The 25284-nt window shown below is 43.2% G+C and overlaps 1 protein-coding gene across 1 annotated transcript in view; it reads right to left on the bottom strand.

Annotated features, from left to right (window-relative positions):
- The window catches only part of Fer1l6 (fer-1 like family member 6), a 121966-nt gene that overhangs the window by 80223 nt on the left and 16459 nt on the right, over window positions 1-25284 (bottom strand). The window contains exons 6-16 of the mRNA XM_031359265.1: window positions 25023-25101; window positions 24547-24703; window positions 23609-23795; window positions 22308-22500; window positions 19011-19363; window positions 13528-13636; window positions 11220-11400; window positions 7863-7983; window positions 6216-6316; window positions 3682-3772; window positions 101-220 (exon numbers count right to left, since the gene is read on the bottom strand). Coding sequence (XP_031215125.1) covers window positions 101-220; window positions 3682-3772; window positions 6216-6316; window positions 7863-7983; window positions 11220-11400; window positions 13528-13636; window positions 19011-19363; window positions 22308-22500; window positions 23609-23795; window positions 24547-24703; window positions 25023-25101 — 1692 coding nt within the window. The remainder of the gene's footprint in view (window positions 1-100; window positions 221-3681; window positions 3773-6215; window positions 6317-7862; window positions 7984-11219; window positions 11401-13527; window positions 13637-19010; window positions 19364-22307; window positions 22501-23608; window positions 23796-24546; window positions 24704-25022; window positions 25102-25284) is intronic.

Here is a 25284-nt window from a genome sequence, read left to right as displayed (position 1 = left end):
TCCTCCATCATCAAGCGAATGCTCAACTTGCTCATCTCGCCCTCTCTGGGAAGCTTTCTCCCTTATCTGCCCAATGAGTTTTGCCTGTAGAGTTTATTACCTCATCCACAAGAGAGCGGATTTTCTCCACCAAGTTCTGAGCTTCACGGATCATCTCATCAAGAGATAACTTTTTCTTCTGTTGTTGAATGACCCCTTCGGCTTCGTCAGCCATTGCCTTCTAAAAAAGGACAAGAGTTGTGTTGTAGATCTTTCCAGAAGTCTGGGCAACAAACACTGCTTTGCGCTGGAGTGTCCTGAAGATGTTTGTAAGGCAAACACTAAGCACTACACTCTGGACTGGCTTTGGGTTTGACATTGTGCACATTGACCACTGAATAGAAATGACGTAAGAGTTCAATTCATTCATCTCACTCTCTCTGGGAAGCTTTCTTCCCCATATTTCCAATGAGCTTTGCCTGTACAGTTGATTATGTCATCCATAAGAAACCTACCACAGTGAAGACAGTAGATATCATCTCTCCTTTGAGTAGATAGAGGAGATGTTTGAGATCTAGAAAGTGCAGAAATGTGTCCAGGTCACATGATTATGAGACAATAGCTGAACTAAGCTCCTTGGTGCTTAGTAAGAACTCTAACAATGACAGCTTAGCCATGTTGACTTATTACTCTATGCCATGTAATATTCTTTCATTACTCCTTTTAGTGACCCTTCTGAGGTGGGTACCAATATTTCCATTTTAAGGTGAGAAAAAAGCCACACAGCTCCTGGGCCTGATCTCCAGATCAGTCCAGAATACATGTCCCTTTCTCATCCTAGAACTATGAAGGATACTTCCAGCCCAAAGTACCATCTGAGAAACATCTGAGTCACTAGATTGTTTTAAATGCCAGACACAATTATGTTATAACATCAGCATGGTGGTACACCTCTGTAACTCCAGCACCTGGAAGGGAGGTGAAAATGAGGGAACAATAGTTCGAGGTCATCCTCAACTATATAAAGTTTAAGCTCAGCCTGGGCTACATGAGAGGTGAGAGGTGAGTTTCCCTTCATAACTATAACCTAAGATTATTTTTATGTCTGTGTTGTTTGCCTGCCTATATTCTGTCTTCTCCATGACAAGGGAATCTGAAGTTGGACAGGGGGCTCCTGTCTTGTCCTTATCTTGAACAATCAATTTTGTCAGAGATACTGTCGTACAACAATGACATACTGTAACTCCTTGGCACACAGAGGGTAGTAAGTAAATTCGGAATAAGTAATCAAGGCCATTTATGGATTCCTCAGAGACTAAGGAACACTAAGAACTTTCAGCTTTGTGTTCCTAGCATTTTGTCCATGTCCAACACACAAGAAGCCTTCTGGTAATGCTGACCTAAAGAATGAATACCTGCTGTCTGCCAGGTACTGAGATCACAGTTGCACACGATGCTTCCTTTGACAGTTTTGTGAGATGAAAGCAATACATACAAATAGATGTATAAAGCATCATGAGATCAGACATGGTAAAGTCAAGCTTCCTGGAGGATCTCAGTCTGACCTGACCCATATGGAATCCATCAGTCAGTAAGAAAACAAATGGCAGCCCTGACAGAGGAGCAGTCACATGTGCAGATATACAAGCAGCAAGAGTCCAGCTGGTCAGAACAAAACTCCAGGGTAAAGGCACACTGCAGGACAAGGCCACGATGCTAAGTCATACATCTTTCTGTACAAAGGGAATTTAGACTTTTATCTTATGAATCATTGACAAACTTCAGTGCTTTTCAAAGAACAAGTAATCACCTTGCATGTTATTTTAGAAGCCATTTTAGCTTGGAAATAGAAGATAGACTAAAAGACGTCTACGCCATGTCTACACCAGATTCTCTGGGGCTAGAGAAGTGAAGTGAGTTCTAGAATGCTTATGGGGAAGAATCAACAGGATCTGGACTGTTTATGATGAGGGATTTAAAAAATCACCATTGATACCCAGGCTTCTGGTTGGGTTAAGTAGAGCTTAAGTACAGCTGGGTATCCCAATATAGGATGGAGAAGAAAGTTGGAAGAGGTATATATAGGTTTGTAGAAGTGTGGGAAGTGTTCCAAGACATTCTTTTAGGAGGCAAGATATACTGCTCTAGAGTCAAAAGACATGAGTCTAAGATGGTGAAGTTTTATTGGCAATTCAATTAAATACCTTGGACATTGATGAATCACAACTTTGAGCATGTATGTGTGTGTGTGGGGGGGGAGTTCTAAAGAGGTTTAAGGAGGAGAGAAGAGCTAACCTTGAGTGGCTGGGCTGATCACCATCATCTACTGGACATCCTAAACTGAATAAAAGGGAGGAAGCCCACTGAACACTGGCATCCCTTTCGCTTCTTCATAATCTATGAGGTATGAAGCACCCCAGCTACACGTTCCCTCAGCCACGAACACCACCACACCTGTCCTGCCATGACTGAGCGTTAACCTTTCAAAGCCTGAGCCAGAATAAATCCTTTCTTTCATAGGATTTGTTCACTGTGGTGAGAAGAGTAACAAACACAAGGCACTGTTAAGACACTGATGTGGGCTTGGTAGGCCACAAGCAGGCAGAACATGCAATAGAGTCAAGGCACAAGCAGCAAAGTCAGCTAGAGGACCAAAGGGAGGACCAAGCAGGAAGATCCTGAGGATGATGGAAACCAGTCTCCTTGGACATCATGGGGGATGGAAAATAAGTGTTCTGGAAAGAAAGATGAAGGAAGGGCTTAGGTTTAGTCTCTGGACTTGGATTAGATAGGATTTTTTTAAAAATCCATCTTTCTGAATCCTGACTATATCTTTTAATCCCCCTGCCCCAAGTAAAATACTGAGAGATTTCTATTAATAGAATTATCACACTGTCACCCAAATGTCCCTTAGTGTTATTGGTGGAACTTCACAGTCAGATATTTCAGGGTCTGTCTGACTTGGGCTGGCATTTTTCAGACATTACTGATCACACAAGGACTGAGCATCTCAAAGGTACCTTTAAGTATCTACAAACACTGTGCTAGTAGGCAGGACACAGAGGGGCATTAGTAGTCACCTGTCCTCAAGAAGTCTGGCAACGCTTAACACAATTTTCAATGGGGCAAGAGGAGAAGAGAATTGTTAGTTCTTTTAGCTTCTTGTTCGTGGGACAGACATCAAGGTGAAAGAATCTAGCAGCCTAGCCTTAAAAAGAAAATGTGTATATGTGTTTTGCCTGCGTGAGTCTATGCACTATGTGCAATGTGGGCTGAGGCTAGAAGAGGGCAGCAGATCTTCTGGATCTCTAGTTACAGACAGTTGTGATCCTCCAAGTGCTAAGACTCAAACCCAGGTCCTCTGGAAGAGCATCTATTTTTCCTTAACGCCCAGCCATTTCTCTAGCCTGGGTCTAACAGCTTTAGCAAAATGCAAATTTCAGAAGAAATAAACAAGGGCAGCGGACCCCGTGTGAAAAGTTGAACTCCTGGGCTTGCAGATCGTCCTTGTGAATCTACAATAGATGAGTTCCCTTCTTAAACAACACACATTCTTTCCCACTGCTGTTTCTACCTCACAGAAAAAAATATGTTCTTTAAGCCTTGTCCTTGTTTGCCCTACGACCTATGTGTCATCTGTGAGGTTTATTTTTAAAGCACATGCTTTAGCTGTGTTCAAAATATAAATAGGTTTCCACATACCAGCTCTTGCCAACAGAGCGTGAGTCGTTTCTTATCTAACGCAGTTTGGTTCAGCGTCTTCGGCTTCTTCTCTGCTTCAGAGATAAAGGCTCTGAAAGAGAGTATCCGTTTTGCAGCTTACTTAGTGAAAATCCATTTGTGTGTTTCCAGAGAACTGAAAAAAAAATCTACTCTCCATGGCACAATGGATAGCTGATAGATCCACAGAACCAAGGTTTCTAAATTCAGGTTTAAACAATGGTGTGCTAATTATTTCTAATTAAGAAAGAAAATTGAAAATTTTACCCAGGCCCCGTGTTAGTTTGAGGAGATTTATGAATTCTACTTCATACATACCCATTGTAACTGCTATCAAAATTCATGACAAATTTACATGAAATAATACAGTCAGTCTTACACATTTAAGACACACCAATACTTTTCTGAAATGTTACATATAAAGCAGATATTTTAGAATCGAGACTGAGATATGTTCCCACCTTCTTGAAGAGTAACATTTTTGGAGATAAAATTTCAAATGTGTTTAAAAAGGAAAATAATAATGACTATGAATACAGTTCAAGAAGAAATACAAATGAACATTTTGTCTTTACTGATTATTTAAATGATATTAAAATCAATGCTACTTCACTTATAAAAGTAATGTCATCCAAAATTAATGGTGGTAGGGAGAGTATAGAAAATGTGTGCTACTGTAGAAGTACCTGGTTATTTTTTTTTTTTTACAAACTACTTGATAGAACCCATGAACATTTTAACATGTGCATAATTTGATTTAAGAATTGAATTCTTATCCTTTGGGAATAATGGAATGATCTTTAAAGAGTATATTTATAGAGTATTTGCCATGGTGATAGAATAAATGGAACAATGAACTGTTGTTAAAGATAAATTAAACTTATTATGATCTATCTATGTGTGATATATTACTGTGCAGCCCACTGGACGAATTTCTGCTGTCACTGGGAAGAAACAACGTGTTTTATGAGTGTGTGTATGTGAGGATGTGTGTCAGCTAAGGCAGGGAAAAACAGTTCAGGAGGAAAAATTAACCTCTTTTCTCTGAAAGTAGGAATGTACAGAAAACTGGAAATATATCTTTTAATGTCATATCCATAACAATAAGTGTGTGGTCCTTCTGTGGTGAACAATCATAAAGGAAACTTACAAAGGGGAATCTAGGACGAGAGACCCCAAACGCAGGCTCTGCCTGGGGCCTATTGGAAACCCTGCCACACTCTCTTTGAGGATCCTATTAAAACTGCATTTCCTGTCCCTTTTTATAAAGAATAAAATGGTCATATTTTGAGTTGGGAGTACTCTTGTTGCATCCCTGTGTTTACTAAAAGGACAGGGGATCCCATCCCCCTCTCTGGGATGGATCAGCCCAAGTAGACATGTCAGCTGCCTAGGGTCTCTCCTATCACACAGAGGCTAATGGAAATACATTTTTCCCCTGCATCACAACTGGGGTGAGTGATGTGGTTGCTTTGATTCGTTCCCGTCTCATAGACCCAGCCTACCCTCTGGCTGTGGGCAGCCTGGTCACCTCTACGTGATGAATGGCTTCTTGCCCTTGCTGTAGAGACAGTCTCAGAAGACCACCTGCTTGATGAAGAAAGGCTCAGGAAGCGAGAATTCCAATCTGACCTCGGGTCCAGCCTGCTTTCTCAGACCCACTGTTCCCGACTATAAAACTACCATTTTGATTACTGACACATATGAGTGTTCTTTCAATTGACTGAAAACTTGAAGAAAAAGAGGGACAGCTAATTATCATCTTCAAGTCCTCCCATAATATGGAAGAGTTATTGAGCTATTACTTGCTTGCCAACACTTTCCAACATGAGATATGAGGTTATGAAGCTTTTAAAAGGTGTTTCAAAGGAATTGTAACTGGTGCTCGGCTCACAGCAGGACTCATGGTTAATATTCCTTTGGGCTGAAAAAGTGAAAATGGATAAAGATAGCACAAGCAACACATTTATTTCTTTGCTTACTATGGGTGTGTATGTACATATATGAAGATAGATATATACACATGAATATACACACATGCAGCAGAATACTGGGTATTCCTATTGCCTGTATACTGGGGTTTACCTTTGATATAATTTAATCTCCACTCACTTTTTAGTAAGTCTGTTTTAGCAAATTCTTATTTTTGCTTGCCTTGACTGAGTTAATTTCAAGATGGTCCAAGATGCTCCCATGGGGGCAAGCTGCCTCCAAAGGCCCCAGAGAACCCCACCTTCCATTTATCCAGCTACAGAATCCCCTTGCTGTTAATGTGACCATCACTAATGACTTGGTGCTAATGCTATGAGGATTTTTTTTCTTGTTCCATATGAATCTGAGCAGTGGGTGTATCTCCTTTTGGCTTTTCCCCCTTGGCTTCTGTTTTAGTTATTGAAGAGTGCTGGGAGCTGATACAGCACTGTGAAGTGCCCATCCAACATGCATGAGCATAGCTGATTTCTCAAGGTCGTTAAGAGCTGAGTTCGTCTGAGCTCATCTCTGATGGCGTCACCCACCTGCTTTGACTGATGAAGTCACAGAGTACCGTCTTCATCTTCTCTTCCGGCGCCTCCTCAGAAACCTTGACCAGCTCCCTCACTTCTTCTATGCCTTCTTCCTGAAGACAAACCACAGAGCCATGGGACTTGTATAGACATCATTGATTGTCATAGCCCAGAAACAACAGCTGGCTATCTTTGTCTCTGAGTTTTGGAGACAGGATGAGCCCCTTTACCTTCCTGAACTTGGCCTGGAAACGCAGATGCTGTGCTCCTACTCTGACCCCTCCTTTCTGTAAGTCCAGATGTGCATCCTCGCCCACATCACTCAGAGCCATTGTGCTCCAGATCCATTCCTATCTACCTAAGCACCATTTTTTTTTGTCACTCACCTTGTAGAAAACTAGTATCATGAGAAATATTTCATAATTTAAAATTTTACATGTAATTATTAAACAACTTCAAAATCAACATTTAAATCAATATTACAGAGTAATATCCTACTGCCATTAAAAAGGTACTTGTTCTTCTGAGTATGTCAGGTTTGGTGACAGGGAATGGGGCAGGTTGGCAGCAGCAGTGACTATATACTGATGTACATAATAATTTTACAGTTGTCTTTGGGCCTGAATTCTAGGATTCTACTCAGGAGATGTCTAATGTTCTACTCAGAGAAAAATGGGGAGTCCTATTCTTACTGCTCTGCTAGAATTTACAAAGCTGCATTTCCTAATATCCGCCAAAGCCTGGTGCCTGATGACTCAAGCTCTCGTCTTTGCATCTCCAGTATCTGAGGAACAGGCATCACAGTGGAGTAAAGATTCAGGCTCTGGTTTGGGCTACCTGGGTTCCAATCTGGGGTGCCTCTTACTAGTGAACTAGTCCTGTTATGCACACTTTTCTCATTTATAAAATAGGAAACTAATAGGAGCCACCTACACCACCACCATGTGGGGAGTACACTTTGTCATGGAGACCATGAAGGCCTATTGACATTGACCAGTCTTTTCTAATTCCTTGCTCTCTCAGTGATGAACTAAAAGTACTCTGTCTGAAGAATAAACAAGACTAGACTTACAAAGCCCGTGGCCTCCACATTGTGTGAGCCAGCTAGGCCTCTCAAGTTATCTTCAGAGTCTAGTTATGCAATTCCTAGAATCCCACAATGGGAGACGCTGTTTTGCTTTTCAGAAGTGAGGGTGTGGAACAAAGAGGAGGGAGATAGAATTCTGTCCTTAGTGTAGGCTCTAGAGGAATAGGAAGTTAAGATAAGAGTCATCTAGTGGGGCCTGTGGACTGCCAGTAGAGGATTAGAGGATGTCCCTCCCAATGGGACATATGGAACAGGGAGGAAATCTGAGAGTAGGAGAGAGGACAAGTTATAGCCAGATGTCAACTTTGTGAGATGCCTTCATGCTTCTGCCTCATGTTAGGTATTGTGAGACTAGAAGGCAGATTTGGTTAGTTTGGATTCTGCTTTGGATAGATTGATTTGAACCCCAGGGGTTTTACAAAACATTCTCATTCCTCTGGGTCCACATGGTAGAAGCCAAGAAATGCAGTAGCACCCAGTTCAGTGGTATTTAACCTAAGGTCAAGACCCTGATTGAATAAAAAGGTTTATCTTTGTCCCCAGTTTCCCACTCTGTCTATGAAGCCACCTACCAAGAGGTCAGCCATTTTTTCTAGCATGTTGGACCAGTGTAGTCTGAATGTCTGGTCTCCCCAGGAACTGATGAAGGAGACACAGGGCTTCTTGGCACCAAAAGGCAAGTAGTTGTAATTTCTGTAAAAGGCACATTGGGTGTGGAAGTCAGTAGGCAATCAGTGGTTTTCAAGCAATTCCAATGTGTTCATGTTTCATGTGTTCTGTAGGGCTGCAGAAAAGCAGGGATAAAACTACTAATGCCATCTTTAATCTATAATTGGAGACCTGTAAATAGTGAATGCTAGTTATGTGGTTACCATGGAAAGGGTTAAGAGTTACCAACAAATCAAGATGGTAACACACATCTAGAATGTAGAGTCAGGAGGAGGAGTCAAAGCCATCCTCAGCAACAAAGTAAATTCAAGGAGAGCCTGGGCTGCATTTGAAACTCTCAAAATAAAACCAAACAAAAGAAGTTATTCTCAGACACAGGGTAAAGCTTTGAAATTACCATCAGTATGTAGAATACATTGGGCAAACCTTCCTCAGTGAAGACTTAAGTTGATAAAGAAAAAAAAGTAAGATTGCTTTTTAAATATTTATTTATCTGAGCACATTGTATTGACTCACTGGTATAACAGATGAGGGTGAAATTTCTGGAGAAAAGTAAATCATATTACTAATGAGGATAACAGTATATATTCCCATCTAAATCAGTACTCAGTAGCTTGGCATCATTCTTTCATCCATTTGTCCATTCATCCATCCATCTATTCATCCATCCATCTACTCAGTATTTATTCTTGCCCAGGCACTGGTACCAATAATATATAGGTGGTTTGTTTGGTTAGGAAGGGATAAGAGGTATAGCCAAGCAGCAAAGATGTGGAGGCCCAGGGAATGTGGTGACAGTGGAGTAAATATCCTTTTAATGCTGATAGAAAAAGATCCTTAACAGAATGAAATGGAAGGCAGAAAAGACATGACTATGTGTATATTTGGTTCTCTAGGAGCGGGGTTAGGTGCATGCGAAGGCGGGGCAGGCAGAAGATCTACAGCCCAACAGTGACATTCTCTGGCTGATGACAGCTACTTTAACGATCAGGTTTTCCCAGCCCCCATAATCTACTCACAAACAGAGGAGATTATAAAGAGATGAATAGAAGAAAGACGGAAGGAAAATGCTGGAGATAGGTGTGGTGCTGACTCTTGAGAAGTGCACAGTGATTAGAGAAATGGACTTATGGCCCTTTGGAGAGAAAGAGATGGAGGCAAGGTTAGACAGAGGCATAGAAGAGGCAGAGTGAAGAGGAGAGAGAGGAACTGTAAAAAGAAGAGAGAAGGAAGGGAGAAGGGAAGAAAGAGGGGAGTGGAGGGAAGGGGAGGAGAAGGAAAGGGAGGAATGGGAGGGGCAGGGAGGGAAGTAGAAACAAGTTTTCTTTTCCTTTCAAACAAAAATCTACAAAGATCTTCAGCCTGAAAGATTGGATGTTCCTTTTTAGCTCTCTAACATAAATTTCTCCTTAAGTAAACAACAGAATCAGCAAAGGGCCCTGGTCTGCTCTGTAAAAACTAAATAAACCAGTAGGTGTCCGCTCAGAAAAAGAAAGCCAAAGAGGCTCTTGGCAGGAACTGAAGTTGTCATTACAGCAAGACAACAACAAAGACAAAAGGTCAGAGACTAAGCTATTCTGTTTTCTCTCTGCAATCACTTCACTGAGGACCCTGCATCTAAAAAAGTGCCCACACTGTTGTATTTGTCTCAGGGTTACCATGTGCTAATGGTAGTCTAGGTCTTTGTCTCTGTGGTTTTCAGTTTTGTTGCTGTGTCTTTGAAGACACACAGAGACATGAGGCTGTTGAGGCTCATTGGGTAAGACATTGTGCAAACGGGATAGCAACCAATGAGAAGGTAGCTGGATGCCGACACAGAGTGAAGACTGCCAGTGCAGATGGCCAGCATCACTCACCTGTGACTTTGGGCAAGAATAAACCTATCCTGAGGATGTAATGACAAGCCTCTACTGGATGTCACCTATTCTGATTTTTTTCCTCATCTCTACCAAGCGCAGGTTGTGTGCAAATGCACATACTTTGCAAAACCAGAAAGCCAAGAACACACACTCAGTGGAATTTTATTAGGGGTAATCGATGTACATTGTATATAATGTGTGTGTGTGCCCATGTATGCATATATATCTGTGTGGTGTGGTGTACATCTATGTGTGCATGTATGTGTCTATGTGTGTGCATGTGTGTGTGTGTGCATATGTGTGTGTGCATATGTGTGTATGTGTGTATGTGTGTGTGTGTGTGTGTGTGTGCTTGAACACATGATCACCTGATGCTGGCACCTTTTGGGAAGGTTGGAGACCTTTTGGGAAGCAGAACCTCCCTGGAGGAGTGCTTGGCCCCCTTCCTGTCCACTCTCTACTTCCTGATAGTAAACATGATGTGACCAGCTGCCAATCCTGCTTCATCATGGTGGACTGTATCTCCACAAAATATAAGGGGAATTAAACCTTGTGCCTCTAGTTGCTTTTGTCAGGTATGTTTGTCTTAGTAATGAGAAATACATGGCCAGAATTAAGAACACAACAAATACCTAAGATTTACAGTGACCAGATCTTGTCACTTACTGGCTTTGGCCAGAAAGGGAAGTAGACCTGGGGCTGGAGAGATGGTGCAGCAGTTAAAAAGCCCAAGCTCCATTCCAAGCATCCCTGTTGGGTGTCTCACAACCATGACTCCAGCTCCAGGGGGTCTGACACACCATCCTGGATTCAGCAGGCACACTCACACATGAACTTGGCTCCCTCACCAGCACCCCCGCCCCACACATATGCATATAATTTAAAATAAAAGAAATCTTTACTATATGGAAGAGAACAACTGATGATCTCCAACAGAGAGATGGAAGACTAGGAGTGGAGGGACCTGTCTAGAGAGGGCAAGCTAGGAAAACAAAGAGTCTGGTGAGTGATTTACAAGCTGCCCAAATAGGGGCATCTGATCTGCCATATCTGGAAAGAGGAGCAGTGTCCGAGGAGACAGACTGGGAAGTCAGTTCCTAGGGAAATGTCTGCATTGTTTTAACCAGACATTCGCGGAAAGGGTTTTCTAAGGGTTTTCTCTTGGGTCTAACGGTGACCAGCATGGCCGCTCTGTCTTTAGATGAATTCCCTGGGTGTGTCCTTGGGAGCTAAGGATTTACTAGAGTGAAAGTTATAATGCTTGCCTTGCTTACGGCTGGTTCCCAGCACTGAGATGAGTTTGTGTTTCTTATCTTACTGAAAGCTGAGTGAAGCAGTCCCAGGAATTGGCAAAAATTTTCACCCAGCCGAAACTTTGCTCTCACCTGCCCTGTCTCCTACCTGTTCCCTTCTGTCACCAGAGGCTTCTCTGGGTGGGTGGTGGAGGCCATGGAAATGACAGTGTCATGGGCCACATCTTTTTCCCCTTCATGCAGTAGAGGAACATCCTCTTCAGTCAGATCAGCTGATTTCTTCTTACTCCCATGATGAGACCCTCCATCAATCAGGTTCCCAAAGTTTCCTTCAGAGATGAGAGCAATGGGCTGGGTGTCAGTGAGTGGCATCAGTCAGCTTGGCATATCCCATACCCTCTCACAGCAAGGAGCCAGAATCAGTCAGCTTGGCATACCCCACACCCTCTCACAGCAAGGAGCTAAGATCTCAAGACAAATGCAGAAAGAGCAACTGATGGAGAATAAGAAAACTGGTTGACAAAGTCAACAATTCTTATTTTCCTGTTTGTAAAACCTACACAAGTTGCAAGTCAAGAAAGACAATTAAGGAAAAAGAAAATCCACTGGAGGTTTTAAGTTATTTATAGCCATGTTATTTTTTTTTTTTACCTATTTTAATTTTATCACATTATTTTCTGTGTGTACATATATCTATGAGTATGTATGGAGGTCTGAGGACACCATGTAGAAGCTGGGTTCCCTCCTCCTACCTGTGCCTCCCAGAGACCAATGTCAGGTGATTGGACTTAGCAGCAAAATGCCTTGGCTCTCTGAGTTATCCCTGCCTTTAACATCTTAGTGTGTACCTCCTACCGAAACTAGCCATGGAAACTTGGTAAACTATCATTCTGGATGTGTCATTTGGTAATCAGGGTTTGCTTTCTTGTTTTTGTTGTTTTTGTTTTTGTTTGTTTGTTTGTTTTCTCAATAAAAATATTAGGAACCTTCTCAAAACTGCTTTTTCTCTAAGAGAAATCTGAGTGTCTAAAGATGACATCATGATTTTAAAGAGCATGAATGGGTATTGGAGAGAGCGGGAGAGCGGGGGAGGGGAAAGGTCTTCATGTAAGAGAAGGTCCCTCCATCCCTCCAGCATGCACAGGGACTTCACACTGCTCCAACTGGGGTCCTAGAGCTGAAAGGAGAAATGGTCACTGGCCCCATCCCTAACCCAGAAACAATTTCCAATTGATAACCTCTTTCAAATGGGAATTTAGTTTCCTCCAAGGGAGTCTCACTGGGAAAACAAAGAACCCTTAAAAATAGGCTGCATATCCACCATGATGGCCAACAGACAATTAATTCAACAGCAGCTTTTGAGCTTCCTTGTCTCATAATGTCACATCAGAGCTTTCCCTTTTTAAAATTGTTATTTTTTTAAAATTTTTATATATTATATATATTGTTTATTTTTTTATATTTCTATTATTTATTTGTATATTTTTCTCTATTTATACTACAGGTCCTTTATGCATATAGAGTGGCTTCCAGCTTAGTGTTTTTATGAGCTTCCTGACTGTTCAAATGAGTGGGTGTCTATTCTTGTGCCTCCTCTTGACTATCTGATATGTTAATTTTTGTTTTATCACATCATATCATATTACATATCCCTTAGAAGCCTGTTTGTTTTCTTGTGAGAGACAGAAAGAGGGTGGATCCAGATAAGAGGGGAGGTGGGAGGGACCAGGAGGAATCGAGGGAACAGAAATCATAATCATGAAAGTATTCATTTTTCAGGAAATCAATAAAAGGAGAAAAAAAAAAAGACAAGGCCTCTCCTGTCAGAATTTTGTCCTTTATAGTCCTAACAGACATCTTCATCCTGTGAACATGCAGACATGGGGCTCTCTGCCAGGCCTCCAGCTGTGTAGCTCAGGGCTGCATCTCATCTCTATCTACATCCCTCTCTGCTGTTACAACAGAACTGCCTGGATGTGGGTCTGTTCTTCTTGGATGGAATTAGTGCTTTTAGCTGAGCTGCACATTAGCCAAGGACGATGGCCGGGGACTATGGCTGTAGCCTCTATTGTACGATGTGTGGCATCAGTTCTTCAAATCTTGCAATTCTGTGAGGAGTCATTATAATTCCCATTGTATACACAAGGAAGCCAAGACCCAGAGAAATTAAGTCATCCCAAAGTAATAGAACCAAGATTAGTAACCCAAGCCCCTGAATTCAAACCTACACTGATTACTGTTTTGTTTTTGTACGTATGTTTGTTTGTTTTTAAAGATCTATAGGAGCAAATCTACTCTTTATGTGTGGACTCTGGGTGGCCAGGGAAGTAGCCTTTTTTTTTTTTTTGAGGTCCTGACTATAATCTCCACCACAGTATGTAATGCCTTATGTAAGGCATTAGTTTACTTATTCAAGAGACAAACAGTCCCCAAGCCCTGCAAGTGTCCGCACTCACCAATAGAAACTTCAAAGCTGATAGGTTTGTCTCCAATCTTCCTGTCAATCATGGTAGCTTCAAAAAAGGCTCCAAAGAGTAAAAAGTCCTCATATTTTTCCGGTATAATCTACAGAGAGAAAAGAAGTTGCTAGACAGAGCTGGCTTCCTTTCCTCTCCAGAAAGCCAAGTTAGTGAAACTCCTTTGGCCTGGTATGCTTCATAGATGCCTGACTCTGTTACAGCTGGAAATGCCATGTCATGCCATTAAGCAGACAGGCAGCAATCATGGCCAACAAACTCAAGTCCAAACTCAGCTAGCCACTGGTCTAAAATGACACAGAATCACTCTCTGAACTGCTAGCTTAACATACAGAGAAAACAGTCTCCTTTCACGGCAAAAGATAAGCTTGGTGTGTGTCTACCCAAGACGCTGTTTCGGGGTGGAAAGCAACACTGAACAGGTGTTTAGACCCAGGAAATTAAAGACAAGATGCTGAGAGCCACAGCACTGGACCCTTACACATGAGCATAACTGCAGGGCTTAGATGCAGTGTTCATATACATTTATTAATGTCCCTTATAACAACTTAAAGTGCCTGGAATCGAGACTATTTCCATGTGTTCTGTGAGATTAACATATGCTAAGCTGTTGCCTTGGGGCTGATCCATAGTCAAAGTTTTACTTCCTTAAATAATTAGTACAGTGGTTTGAAAAGGCTTGGGCTCCATGGACTCATGCGTTTGATTGCTTTGCCCATGGGGACTGGCACTATTACGAGGTGTGGTCTTGTTGGAGTAGGTGCGGCTTTGTCGTAGGAAATGGGGATGGACTTTTAAGTGTCCTAGTGCTCAAGTGTAGAAGAGCCTCCTCCTGGCTGCCTGCAGAAGAGCTTCTCCTCCTGGCTAACCTCAGATCAAAATGTAGAAATCTTGGCTCCTCCAACACCACATCTGTCTGTACACTGCCATGCTTCCTGCTATGATGATAATGCTGTAAGCCAGCCCCAATTACAATGAAATGTTTGCCGTTCTAAGAATTGCCTTGGTCACAGTGTCTCTTCACAGCAATAAAACTCCAAGGCAATTAGGAAACTCTTATAAAGAGAGGGAAGCGTTAGGCACAGCAAAAGTGTCAATCGATCTTGTGTATCTGGGGTGCCATGCACACTGAAGGCTGTTGGAAGGGATCCACTTGTACTTGAGTCAGAAATGCTTCTTCTATATTGAAAAGAACATGGGAGCTATCTACTCCAACCTCTACCGTTTACCTTTATAAAATAAAGTGCAGAAAGACTAAGGGGCTTGCAAGGTCACTGTTGTGATCATCACACGGCAAGATTAAGTCAGCTGTGGCTTAAGACCTATTCTTCACCAAGGATGCATGGTCAAGTCACCTACAGATAATCTGGAAGACTGGACTACGGCAGGCCATAAGGCAGCGGCTCTCAGCCTGTGGGCTACAACCTCTTTGCCAAACCTTCATCCCCAAATATATTTACATTACAATTTCTTAACAGTAGCAAAGCTCCAGTTATAAAGTAGCAATGGAAATAATTTATGGTTGGGGTATCACCACAACATGAGGAAGTGTATTAAAGGGTTTCAGTGTTAGAAAGATTGAGAACCAACCAGCACACCATAGGGTACTCCTCAGCTCTTTGTGAGTAGCTCTTCCTAACGTGGAACCATTTCTGAGTGAAGATTCTGAGTGAGGTGAAGACATATAAAAAAAGGGTTCTCTGGCTTTGCAGCTGCATTGACTAAAGTCCAAGGGAAGAACAGCAAGGCTTAAATTCCTTAGGTGTAAGCTAAGAGAATGAAACAGCTATGGCCCCACACACTTGGAGTGAACTGAACCCAAGTCCTGAACTAGGCCCCTCAGAGAAGCAAAGGATTTCAGATAATTGGGTGAGAAGAGACCTTTCCTGTGGCCTTGGACAATCCAGGAAATGTTTCTTTTTGACCAGAAACACAGGGGCAGGGCAGCACAGTGTAAGGCTTAGTCACTGTCTATCGACCAGCCTTTTATCTTGCATCTGGAGGCTGAGTTTACTCTCTGGGAGGAGGGTGGAAAACCACAGAGACCGGGGGGTGGGGGGAGAAGCAGACCTCAAGGATGACAGATGTGGCAGCAGACCAGCTGACCTGCCAGTTACTGGACTTTGAGCAAGTGGCATCCTTACTCTGGCTGTTGCTTTCCTTCTCTGTGACAAAAGTCTCACAATAGGGCCTGAAACACTTGTGAAGAGCAGACATATAAGCCCTACAAATTATAATTACAGTAAATATTCCAATAGTTTGAATTATCTTCTACCCCGTCCCCTGTGCCCGATTCTGGAAATATGCCTTAAACTGTATAAATGATTGTTACATAATGTGTACTGAGCTCGCAAAGTAAGCTGAGCATCAGAGTTCATCTCTGGGCGCCCTGACTATGGATACAATGTGGCACCTGGGGCTAGCTTTCCCCACTTTGATGGACTGTGTCTTCAAACTGTGAGCCATAAACCCCCTCTCTTAAGGTTGTTTTTAGACAGGGTTTTGTCTCAGCAAAGAGAAAAACAATTAGCACAGGGGTCAAGCCTCAGCTCAAACAGTCAAACAGAGATAAGCATGTCTTGCTGCATGCTAGCCCCTGCACCGTACTGACACAATGTAAATCTAGCTGTCCCACACAAAAGGCCACAGATTTTAAACAGCAAACTTTCTCATCCCATAAATAACAGCAGCAATCTGTGGTTCCTAACATATCCATCACTTCCAGCTTCCTGCCCTATATATTTTTGCATGCATTCTCTCCCCCTTCTACAGCACAAGCTCCGTGGAGTTGGGCTCTGTATTTACTCTTGCCCATGGTGAGCAAGATGTTTGATATGAAGCTGTTCAATCAGCATTCGCAGACTTTCCGCGGGCTGGCTACGCTCTTTGGGAGTTTAGCAGAAGAGAAAGAAGCGTTGGTAAGTAAGGAGGCAGACTAGGAAAAGGCAGCGCCGCAGAGTCCCCCAGCGTCCAGATGTGCATAAAGTCACTGCTGACAGTGACACTGGGCTCTCTGACCCTGGGAAGCTAAAAAGAAAAAAAGACACAGCAAGAAAGGGTTGATCTGTTCTGGCTGCGGGAGACTGAGGATTTGCCCCTAACAAGAAGGAACACAGCAGAAATGTCAGCCTGTGGTGTCAGCTTGGTCATGGCCATTCTCTCTCCTAGGTCACCATCCTTGGGGAAGGAATGAACTACTATGTCATAAGGATATTCAGATCTATGGGAGTCTCCAGCATAAGGAACTGTATTCTCATACCAATAGCCAACAAGGCACTAAGGCCTCCTGAGTGCCGGGCAGCCATCCTGAGATGGGTCCTTCAGTCCTGTGATACCTTCAGAGGATCATAGCCTCTGCCAGGATCTTGAGAGCTTGTTTGGAGGTTCTAGCAGGGGAGCACAGCTACTCCTATACCCTTGGCTGAATACTCCTCCTCCTCCTCTATTCCCGGAAGCCCCCCTGCAGCTTCAGGAGGGATGCACAGGGAGTGGTGAGCGAGGAAGGAAACACTCTCCTACTCAGCTAGAGCAGCCACATCCACCCTGGTGATCAATGGGGTGACAAGGGTCACAACTCAATCACCCTCCCATCCACATTACCAAGATCTTTCCTCCAAGGAATGTCTGAACCAGAACCATTTGTATTAAGGTATCTTCAAACTCCCCACTCACAGGAAAACAAGCCTTGGATGTTTCAAGCTGCTAAGCTTAAGGTGGCTCGTGCAATAATAGGTAAGTAAGGATTCTGACAAGAAACTGCCACCAATAAGATGCCAAGATGCAGAGGGGTTGGAGGCATAAAAGCTGGCCAACTGTCCTGTACCTACCACCTTCTCCGCAGTGGCCTGGTAACCTTCTCTATACCATGACTTGTAGAAAAGTCCACTCCCTAGCCAACCTCCCTTGCTTTCTACTAGAACTTCTTTTTTATAGGAACTCTCAGCAAACTATCTTAAGGCTGTTGACTTAAATTCTGAATATTTCCCTAGCTTCTTTCTCCTTGGATATCACTATACAACCTGGCCCACAGCAGGAGTGCTCACAGCAGGAGTAGGAGATGTGTGTGAATGGCCATTAAGCTACCCACAAATTCAAAGTCAAGTTTCTAATGTTGGCTTATAGTCTGAACATGTAACCCCATGGACGCGTGCATGCTCGCACACACACAGATACACACACACACACACACACACACACACACACACACACAAACACTCACAGCCCCATGCAGACAATGCCAGTTTTGCCCCAAACAAACTGATAACACACGTTTCCAGAAAAGTTTTTCCAGATGAGAGTCCAAAGACAGGTGGTGGAGGAAGAGGGGCTGAAAGAGCCAAGATACAAGCCACAGGTGGCAAGCTCTAAATAGCTGCACCTTGGTGGAGAGAGTCAGCCATGGATAATAGCCAGAAAGACATTGTAAGCTTAACTATGTACATGCTAAAAGATCTGATGACAATTAATACAAACTTTCTCATCAGCCTCTAGGTGTTGTCTATGACAAAGTGAGCTATATAACCTCATTTAGCTGAAGAAGAAATGACAACCTAGGGCAGCGTTGGCATTAGAGCCACTTGTAGAACTAATGCCAAGGTTTTCAACCCTGAGCTCCGAGTTCTCTGCAATGGGTTCTTGAGACCCCAGAAATCAAAATAGAAAGCACTTGCAAAGTAAGGGTGAGTCTCCTACTGCACTTCTGAGATCTGCCCAGTCTCCCTAAGAATGGACAGCTCGGTGTAAGTGGCCATCACCTCCCTACCTGTTGGCCTGAGAAATGCTTCCATAGACAGAATTAACCAGTATCAACTGGAATCAACCTTCCTCTGCTGCTGTCACATAGAACTCATCTGCTCCCTTGACTACAAACTGTCACTAGGATAAACACCGAGAGGATAGTCACAGCTGATGTCATCTTGACACCCCAAGCTCTTGCCATTAACACAGAGTTGGGCAGAGGAAATGCTGATGTGTCTCTGGTAGGAACTCATTGGAGAGAAGCATTCTGTGGGCTTTCGTTTTCCTCCTGGGTTTGTGGGGCTTCTTGAGCTCTTAGCACACAGCTTGTTGCCTACTATTCTCTCCTGTCTTCTCTCTTCCTACATGGTCACACATCCAAAAATTACTCCAGGATAACACAGCTGCAGCTAAACCAAACTAGACAGGCAGTTTCCCCATCCAGCCTACTAATACCTCCAGCTACGTTTTTCGTCTTCTTTTGTGAGTTCCCATGAAATCCATGCTTGAGAGATTCTGAAGAAGTTCATCATGAGCATATGGCCATACTATTTGCATGACCTGAGAACATGCCCAAAGATTCTGCACTAGGCCAACACAGTTTTGCTAGGAAGAAGAGACCTGTACAGGAAAACGTCTTCTGGGACCTGTGACAAGTGCCGTCTCCCTTTGCCCTCCCTGGGTTCCATTACCATCAGGAATGGAGGAGCGGTGCTTGGACCTACCTCTGGGGGGACAGCAAAAGATTCCACCTCCACTTCTGTGGAGTTGGTCTTGTCAGTAGCCTGCTGGGCTTTGCCATCGTCGGCTTTGTCAGCCTTGTCCTTACTGGAGCCTTTAGAAGATTTAGAGTCTTTGTCTTTGGAAGACAGCTTCAGCTCCTTCAGAGCCTTGGAGAACTTAGATTCCTGGGCCCCACCTGACAGGATCTCCACAGCAATTTCCACCAAGATCCGGCCCCTGAACGACACACCCTCCCCAAAGCCTTCATTCAGCTCCTGGTAGTCGTCCATGAGACTGTGGTTCCTGGGAGAGCCATACAGGTTAATCCAGGCAGGTCCGAAAGTGGGAAGAAAACCTGAGGAAAAGCTGAGTTAGTAACTGGCTGCACTTTCACACTTACTATGTGTTTGTTTTATAAAAGCTACATATAAAAATACATGCTATACAGACAAAAGAAAATATTTAAAAGACATCCTTTCCAAAGACAATATTTTGCTCATTTTCTACCTAGTCTCTCTTTTGCACATTTGCACTTTTTCACATTTGTAATATTATAGAGGCCATCCCTGCACATATGTAGCTGATGTGCAGCTTGGTCTTCATGTGAGTCCTAAAGAACTGGAATGAGGGCTATTCCAAAAGCTGCTGCCTGTTCGTGGAATATGTTCTTTTAGCTGGGCTGCCTTGTCTGGCCTCAGAGGGAGAGGAAGCTCCTAGCCTCACAGAGACTTGAAGTACCAGGGTGGGAGGATGCCCAGGGAGGCCCCCACCTGCTCAGAGGAGAAGGGGAAGGGGATGGAAGGATTGTAGGGAGGGTGACCGGGAGAGGAGGCAGTGAACAGGATGTAAAGTAAGTAAAAAATAAAATTAAATTAAAATAATATTATGAAGTCCACTTTGCATCCTTCTGTCACCATTTAGCCATTAAATGTTTATCTATTCCTAACATGAGCTAGGGAGCATGCTCAATGTCAACCATGGAGTTCAGCAGAGGACAAGTTGATACAAAGATTGAACATAGAAACATTTATATAAATATTTACAGTATCAACACTATGAAGGGGATACATCTTCTATTGCAAGAAAAAAATGATAGGCTGATGGAACATGGAAGAATGGGGAAGGGGCTGTAAACCAGTGATGGAGCATGGAGGAAGGGGCGAGGCTGTAAATTGAAGAAGCATGGAAGAATGGGGAGGGGTTGTAAGCCAGCTGGAAAAGGTATGGAACTAGAGATACAGGAGAAGAGTTTGGACAGGTGAGAGGCCTTAGACCTTGTTCTGACTTTTGCTCACTATCTTAGTATCATTAAGAATATTTTAAAGGGATTTTATCAAATCTATAATGTAACCTTGTCTCTTAAGACCAGTGGTTCTCAACCTGTGGGTCACAGCTCCTTTGGGGGTCACATATCACATATCCTGCATATCAGATATTTATATTACAATTCACAATAATAGCAAAATTACAGTTATGAAGTAGTAACAATAATAATTTTATGGGTGGGGGTTACCACAACATGAGGTGCTGTATTAAAGGGTCACAGCATTAGGAAGGTTGAGAACCAGTTAAAACCAATGTGGCTACCATGTGAAGGTTTGCAAGATGGATGTGGGAAAACTGCTTTGGGAATAATTTCATCATAAAAGCTAAGGACACTGTAGTTTGGACAAGGGTAAGGTGGTAGAGATGGTGAGAAATAAATATTCAAAAATATTTCCTAGACATAGACCTGAAAAGACCTGGTGATTTTAACTTACTCCTGCCACAGGGGTTTCTCTCAATACAGAGCATCTGAAAAAATATATGGCATCCATGAGAGCACCTGTCAACACAACTGCCCTTTATTTTTCAGTACTAGAAATCAAACTCGAGGCCACTCACATTGTAAGCAAGAGCTCTGACCACTGACCCACACCTTCTCCTACCCATGCTCCTTTCTGAAAGGCAAATCAGCCTGATGTTTCGGGAGACTCAACTGTGTGGGTTCAAATTCCAGCTTTGGGACTTTTCAGCTGCATGAGACTAGACAGATTTATTACCTTCCTTGTACCTCAGTTTCCTCATGTGGAGGAAACGCTAATAGTGCCTAGCTCACCTGTCAGGATTAACAAGATAATCTCTACTAAGGGTTTCACATGGGCTCTTAGGGCACGCCCCCACAGGTGCAAAGAAATAGGGAGTCATAATTTACTTATCAATTCCCCCATAGTTGCCAAGAAAACGTTTTTCTGTCTGTCTACATGTCTCCTTTCCACAACTCTGACTTCTGCAGACTAGATTCTATCCCTCGGATTCAGTTCTCCTTTGGGCAAACTTAAAGAAGCAGAAAAATTATTGTTAAAAGGATAGAAAAGATTTTATAGTCCCTGATGTCTACTTCAAAAACATAAACATCTGTCTTTCTGAGCGCCATCAAGAGGCTTCTAAAATGCTGTGAATAAAACAACTTAACATCTAGTTGAGAAAGCGTAGATGGATGAGTGTGGTTTTATGTAACGTGGTGAGCGTTGCTGTACTATGAAGAACCAGAGAGCATGCTTGAGGGCTGCTTTATAAAGGACACGAAAATATACAAGTCTCTGCTCCTGGAAAATATTCATCTTGTTAAGAAAAAATAAAAGAGCTACACTGATGTCATCTTTATGTGACATGTGATATGTTTAACATACACATGTATATATGTATGTTTGTACTTGACCATCTAATTATATGTGTATGTGATATATAGGTATGTATACTTGTCAATCAACACAATATGCAGTGCAGAGAAAGGTGGTCATGAATTTAAATGGGGCTTAATTTAGAACTTCTTACACACACTAATGGGATTTTGGAAATCAAGTCATATACTGAGTGAGGGTTCTTTCCCTCCCTGCCACCTTCAGTGCTTTGTGGATTAACGGAGGCTCTCCCAGCATCCTGAGTGCACAGTCACCCACGGCCCCTACCACCCTCAAGCTCACATGTTCCCCTCAAGAGACTAGGGACATAATTTTTATTCAGGGTAAAACATGTTTCCATTGAACACATGCACCGTACAAAAACACGTATCAAGACAGACTGGCCTATAGATTTTAGTTTACTGAGCTTTGGTTTTATCTGACTTCTGTTTTCTTAGTAGAACAGGGACACACCACACTAGGTGGCAATCTCAAGTTTGGTTCTATCATGAGCTTAACTAAGCCAGACCACAGAACCATGAAAGGTGTTGGGTACGCACTGCCACGATCCTCTCTCTTTAAAGGTGACTGTGGGATTGAGACCTACTTCTGAGTCAGACACACAAAACTCTCTACCTTTATCCCCATCCTGCTCGTTGGAGATTTTCTTCAGGTCGATGAAGTGGGTTGCCAGAGTGACGTCGTTCATGCTGCCTTCATCCCACACCTGAATTTTCACCCTCCGGCACAGGGGAGGGAACATTTCCTTGAAGACCACCTGCTCATGCCACACAGGGTCAGCACAATTCTTTTGCACAGAGGTTCGCCCCTGAAAGTACAGCCAGGAGGATGTGAGCCATGGAGATAAATGGCCAAAGAAAAGACTTCAAGGCACCTAGAGATGGAAAGGGAATTACCAAAGATCTTGGACTTGCCTCCCTGGCACCTGTGAAATCAACTACACCCTCCTAACATTACTACTGGCCTAGATGTTATGCAGGGCACTGGGCCAAAGGTGAATCGTTGTCCTTGGAAGTTTCTACTCAACAGGTAAGTGTTGAGGTGACTGCCTCTCTTATAAATAGGAGTTGTTCCATGTGTCTCCAGGAAAGTAGCAGACATAGCTAGACCCTGAGATCATGCCTACATAAAGATCAAGGTGAACGTCACGTATGACCTTGAGTAAATCAAAGCTGCAGTATGGACCTCAGTTTCCTTGTCATAAAACAGAGATGTCCTATGTGCCCTTCAAATTCAATGCAAGTTAGACACACTCCTCCATAATTTATTCCTGCTGAGAGGAAGGGACAGGGGCATGCTTTCAAAGCACATGCTATTCAAAGTTTCAAAGTCCAGTAAGGCACACTGCAGCTTTGACCACAAGCCTGGGCTGTGAGAAAAAGAACAGAGTTATCTAGGGTTATGTGAGAGAATGATTGCCTGGGAAATTGAGAAATGGGTTAGGAGAGAGTGGTAATTCTACAGGGCCTGGTACTTGCTTAGAGAAGTAGCCAACTGTGAGCAAAGATGTTTTCCTACCTGACCCTAGGTTGCAACACATCTAACCTTAGCTCTTTTCCACAAACCCCAGCGAGGCGTGAGTGAGCAACTGACCTCTGCATCTCTGATACCTAACACCTCCCCTTCTTGTGACAAGGTTTTCTCTGAGGCACTTTTACTCTTTTTTGTTTGTTTGTTTGTTTTTCAAGACAAGGTTTCTCTGTATAACCCTGGCTGTCCTGGAACTCACTCTGTAGACCAGGCTGGCCTCGAACTCAGAAATCCACCTGCCTCTGCCTCCCAAGTGTTGGGATTAAAGGCATGCACCACCACTGCCCGACTCTCTGAGGCACTTTTAGCATAACTTCATTTGGTTAAAAATGTTGTGGATTCAGAGCAAGATATAATTGCCACTGTTGGTGACACAGTCTCCTCACCATCTGCCCAGCAAAGGACACTTCCACGAAGGGGTCCACAAGGTCCTTACTGTCACCAACAAATGCTTTCGTGACATTTGCCATAATGCTGGAGTTCATTTTGGGTAATCCTTCCGCTCGGTAGAGTCTCACGTAGAACCTGGCCCAAGGTCTCTCTGATGGAAACCCTTGAGGGATCAAAAGGTTCCTAAAGGGAGACAAGAAAATTTTAAAATGAAAAGATCTGCCAGTCAAGAGCAGGAAGGAAGGGTGGGTACAGGCTGAAGGCAGAGAGCAAGAAAAATCTGGGTATAGAAAAACACTGGGGTTCATCATAAACCAAGTTTTCTGTCTAGAATTATTTAAATCCTTTTTTGTGTGTGTCATAAACCAGTGGTTGAAAGGATGTTTCTTTCAAAGAAAAAAACAACAGCTACATGTGGATAAATCATATAATCTCAAGAATGGCTTATCTGTGTAATACATACATGTAAGGGTCAGAGAACATAGAAGGCATGGTAGAAAGACTGTCAGAGCCAGAGGATGGACACATGCTGCAGAGTAGCAACAGCAAAAAGGACAGGAAGTAGGGGATGCATAGGAAAGAGGGGTTTGATCTGGGAATGGTAGAATGGAGGACTGTGGGTGAATATGACCGAGGTACATTATATAAAATTCTCAAAGAAATAGTAACAACAACAACAGCAGCAATAATAATAGAATGGCTTATCTAAAATAAGCTTTTATGGGAAACAATGTTCTTGTCTGAAAATCCAAGCTCCTCAAAGAGCCATGACTTTGAGAAGATGCATTCAGGCATCTGACAGAGCTGCGTCTCTGATGGACAGGCCATGAGCTTGGCAGCTCTCACATGCCCATACAAAAGAGAGTGGAGAGGGGAAAGAGACAGAGGAGGACATAGAATTTCTCTTTTATGGCTCTGGTTGGCTCTATCTTACTTCTCTATTTGCTCCTCAGCATCAGAGGTTTTGGGGTTGGTCTTTAAGATGTCTCCTTTCCCGGTCACGCTAATGTCACACTTCAGGTAGCCCTTGGTGCCAGTCCTGATGTCCCCGGGATCTGTAAGCAGTGCCCACTTGTCGCAGAACTGATGACCTATGAACATACCTTGTAAGTAGTATCCTTTGCAGATGGACAGTGGCTCCCTCATCCCCTCCCACACCCCCAGGCTCCTGGTCTCCTCTCTCCGATGCTTACAATAGTAGCCGTTTGTAGATATCCCCAGTCCTCAGGCTATCCCACTCTCTTGCTTCCCCTCATCCTCTCTCCCACCCTCTGACTTTTCCTCCAACTGACCATAAGCATTTGGGAGACTTTCAGTCTAGTGACCCACATAGGAAAATCCCAGCTTTGCAGAGCAGAGAGTCAACCAAAGAAGAGTAAGAAGCAAGATGGGTAAGGGAACCTTGCTTACCAGGTTGGTTGTACACCGTCCCCACATCCACTCTGAAGGAGCCAATCAGGATGCTTCCTATCAGCTTGTGATGTAAGACCTACAAAAGACAGAGCACCAATCTGAATCATTTGTCTTTGCAGATATATCTGTGAAATGGTTTCAGGATTCACCAAAGAGATCTCTAGGACTTGATCCTTGTCTGTGTTTGACCTTGTGTGGAGCAGAGTTACACACACACACACACACACACACACACACACACACACACCAAAGAGATCTC

The sequence above is a fragment of the Mastomys coucha genome, unplaced genomic scaffold (assembly GCF_008632895.1).
Source record: "Mastomys coucha isolate ucsf_1 unplaced genomic scaffold, UCSF_Mcou_1 pScaffold7, whole genome shotgun sequence".
NCBI classification, from domain to species: Eukaryota; Metazoa; Chordata; class Mammalia; order Rodentia; family Muridae; genus Mastomys; species Mastomys coucha.
Note: the sequence above shows the minus strand (reverse complement) of the source record. Positions and strands in the feature narration are given on the sequence as shown.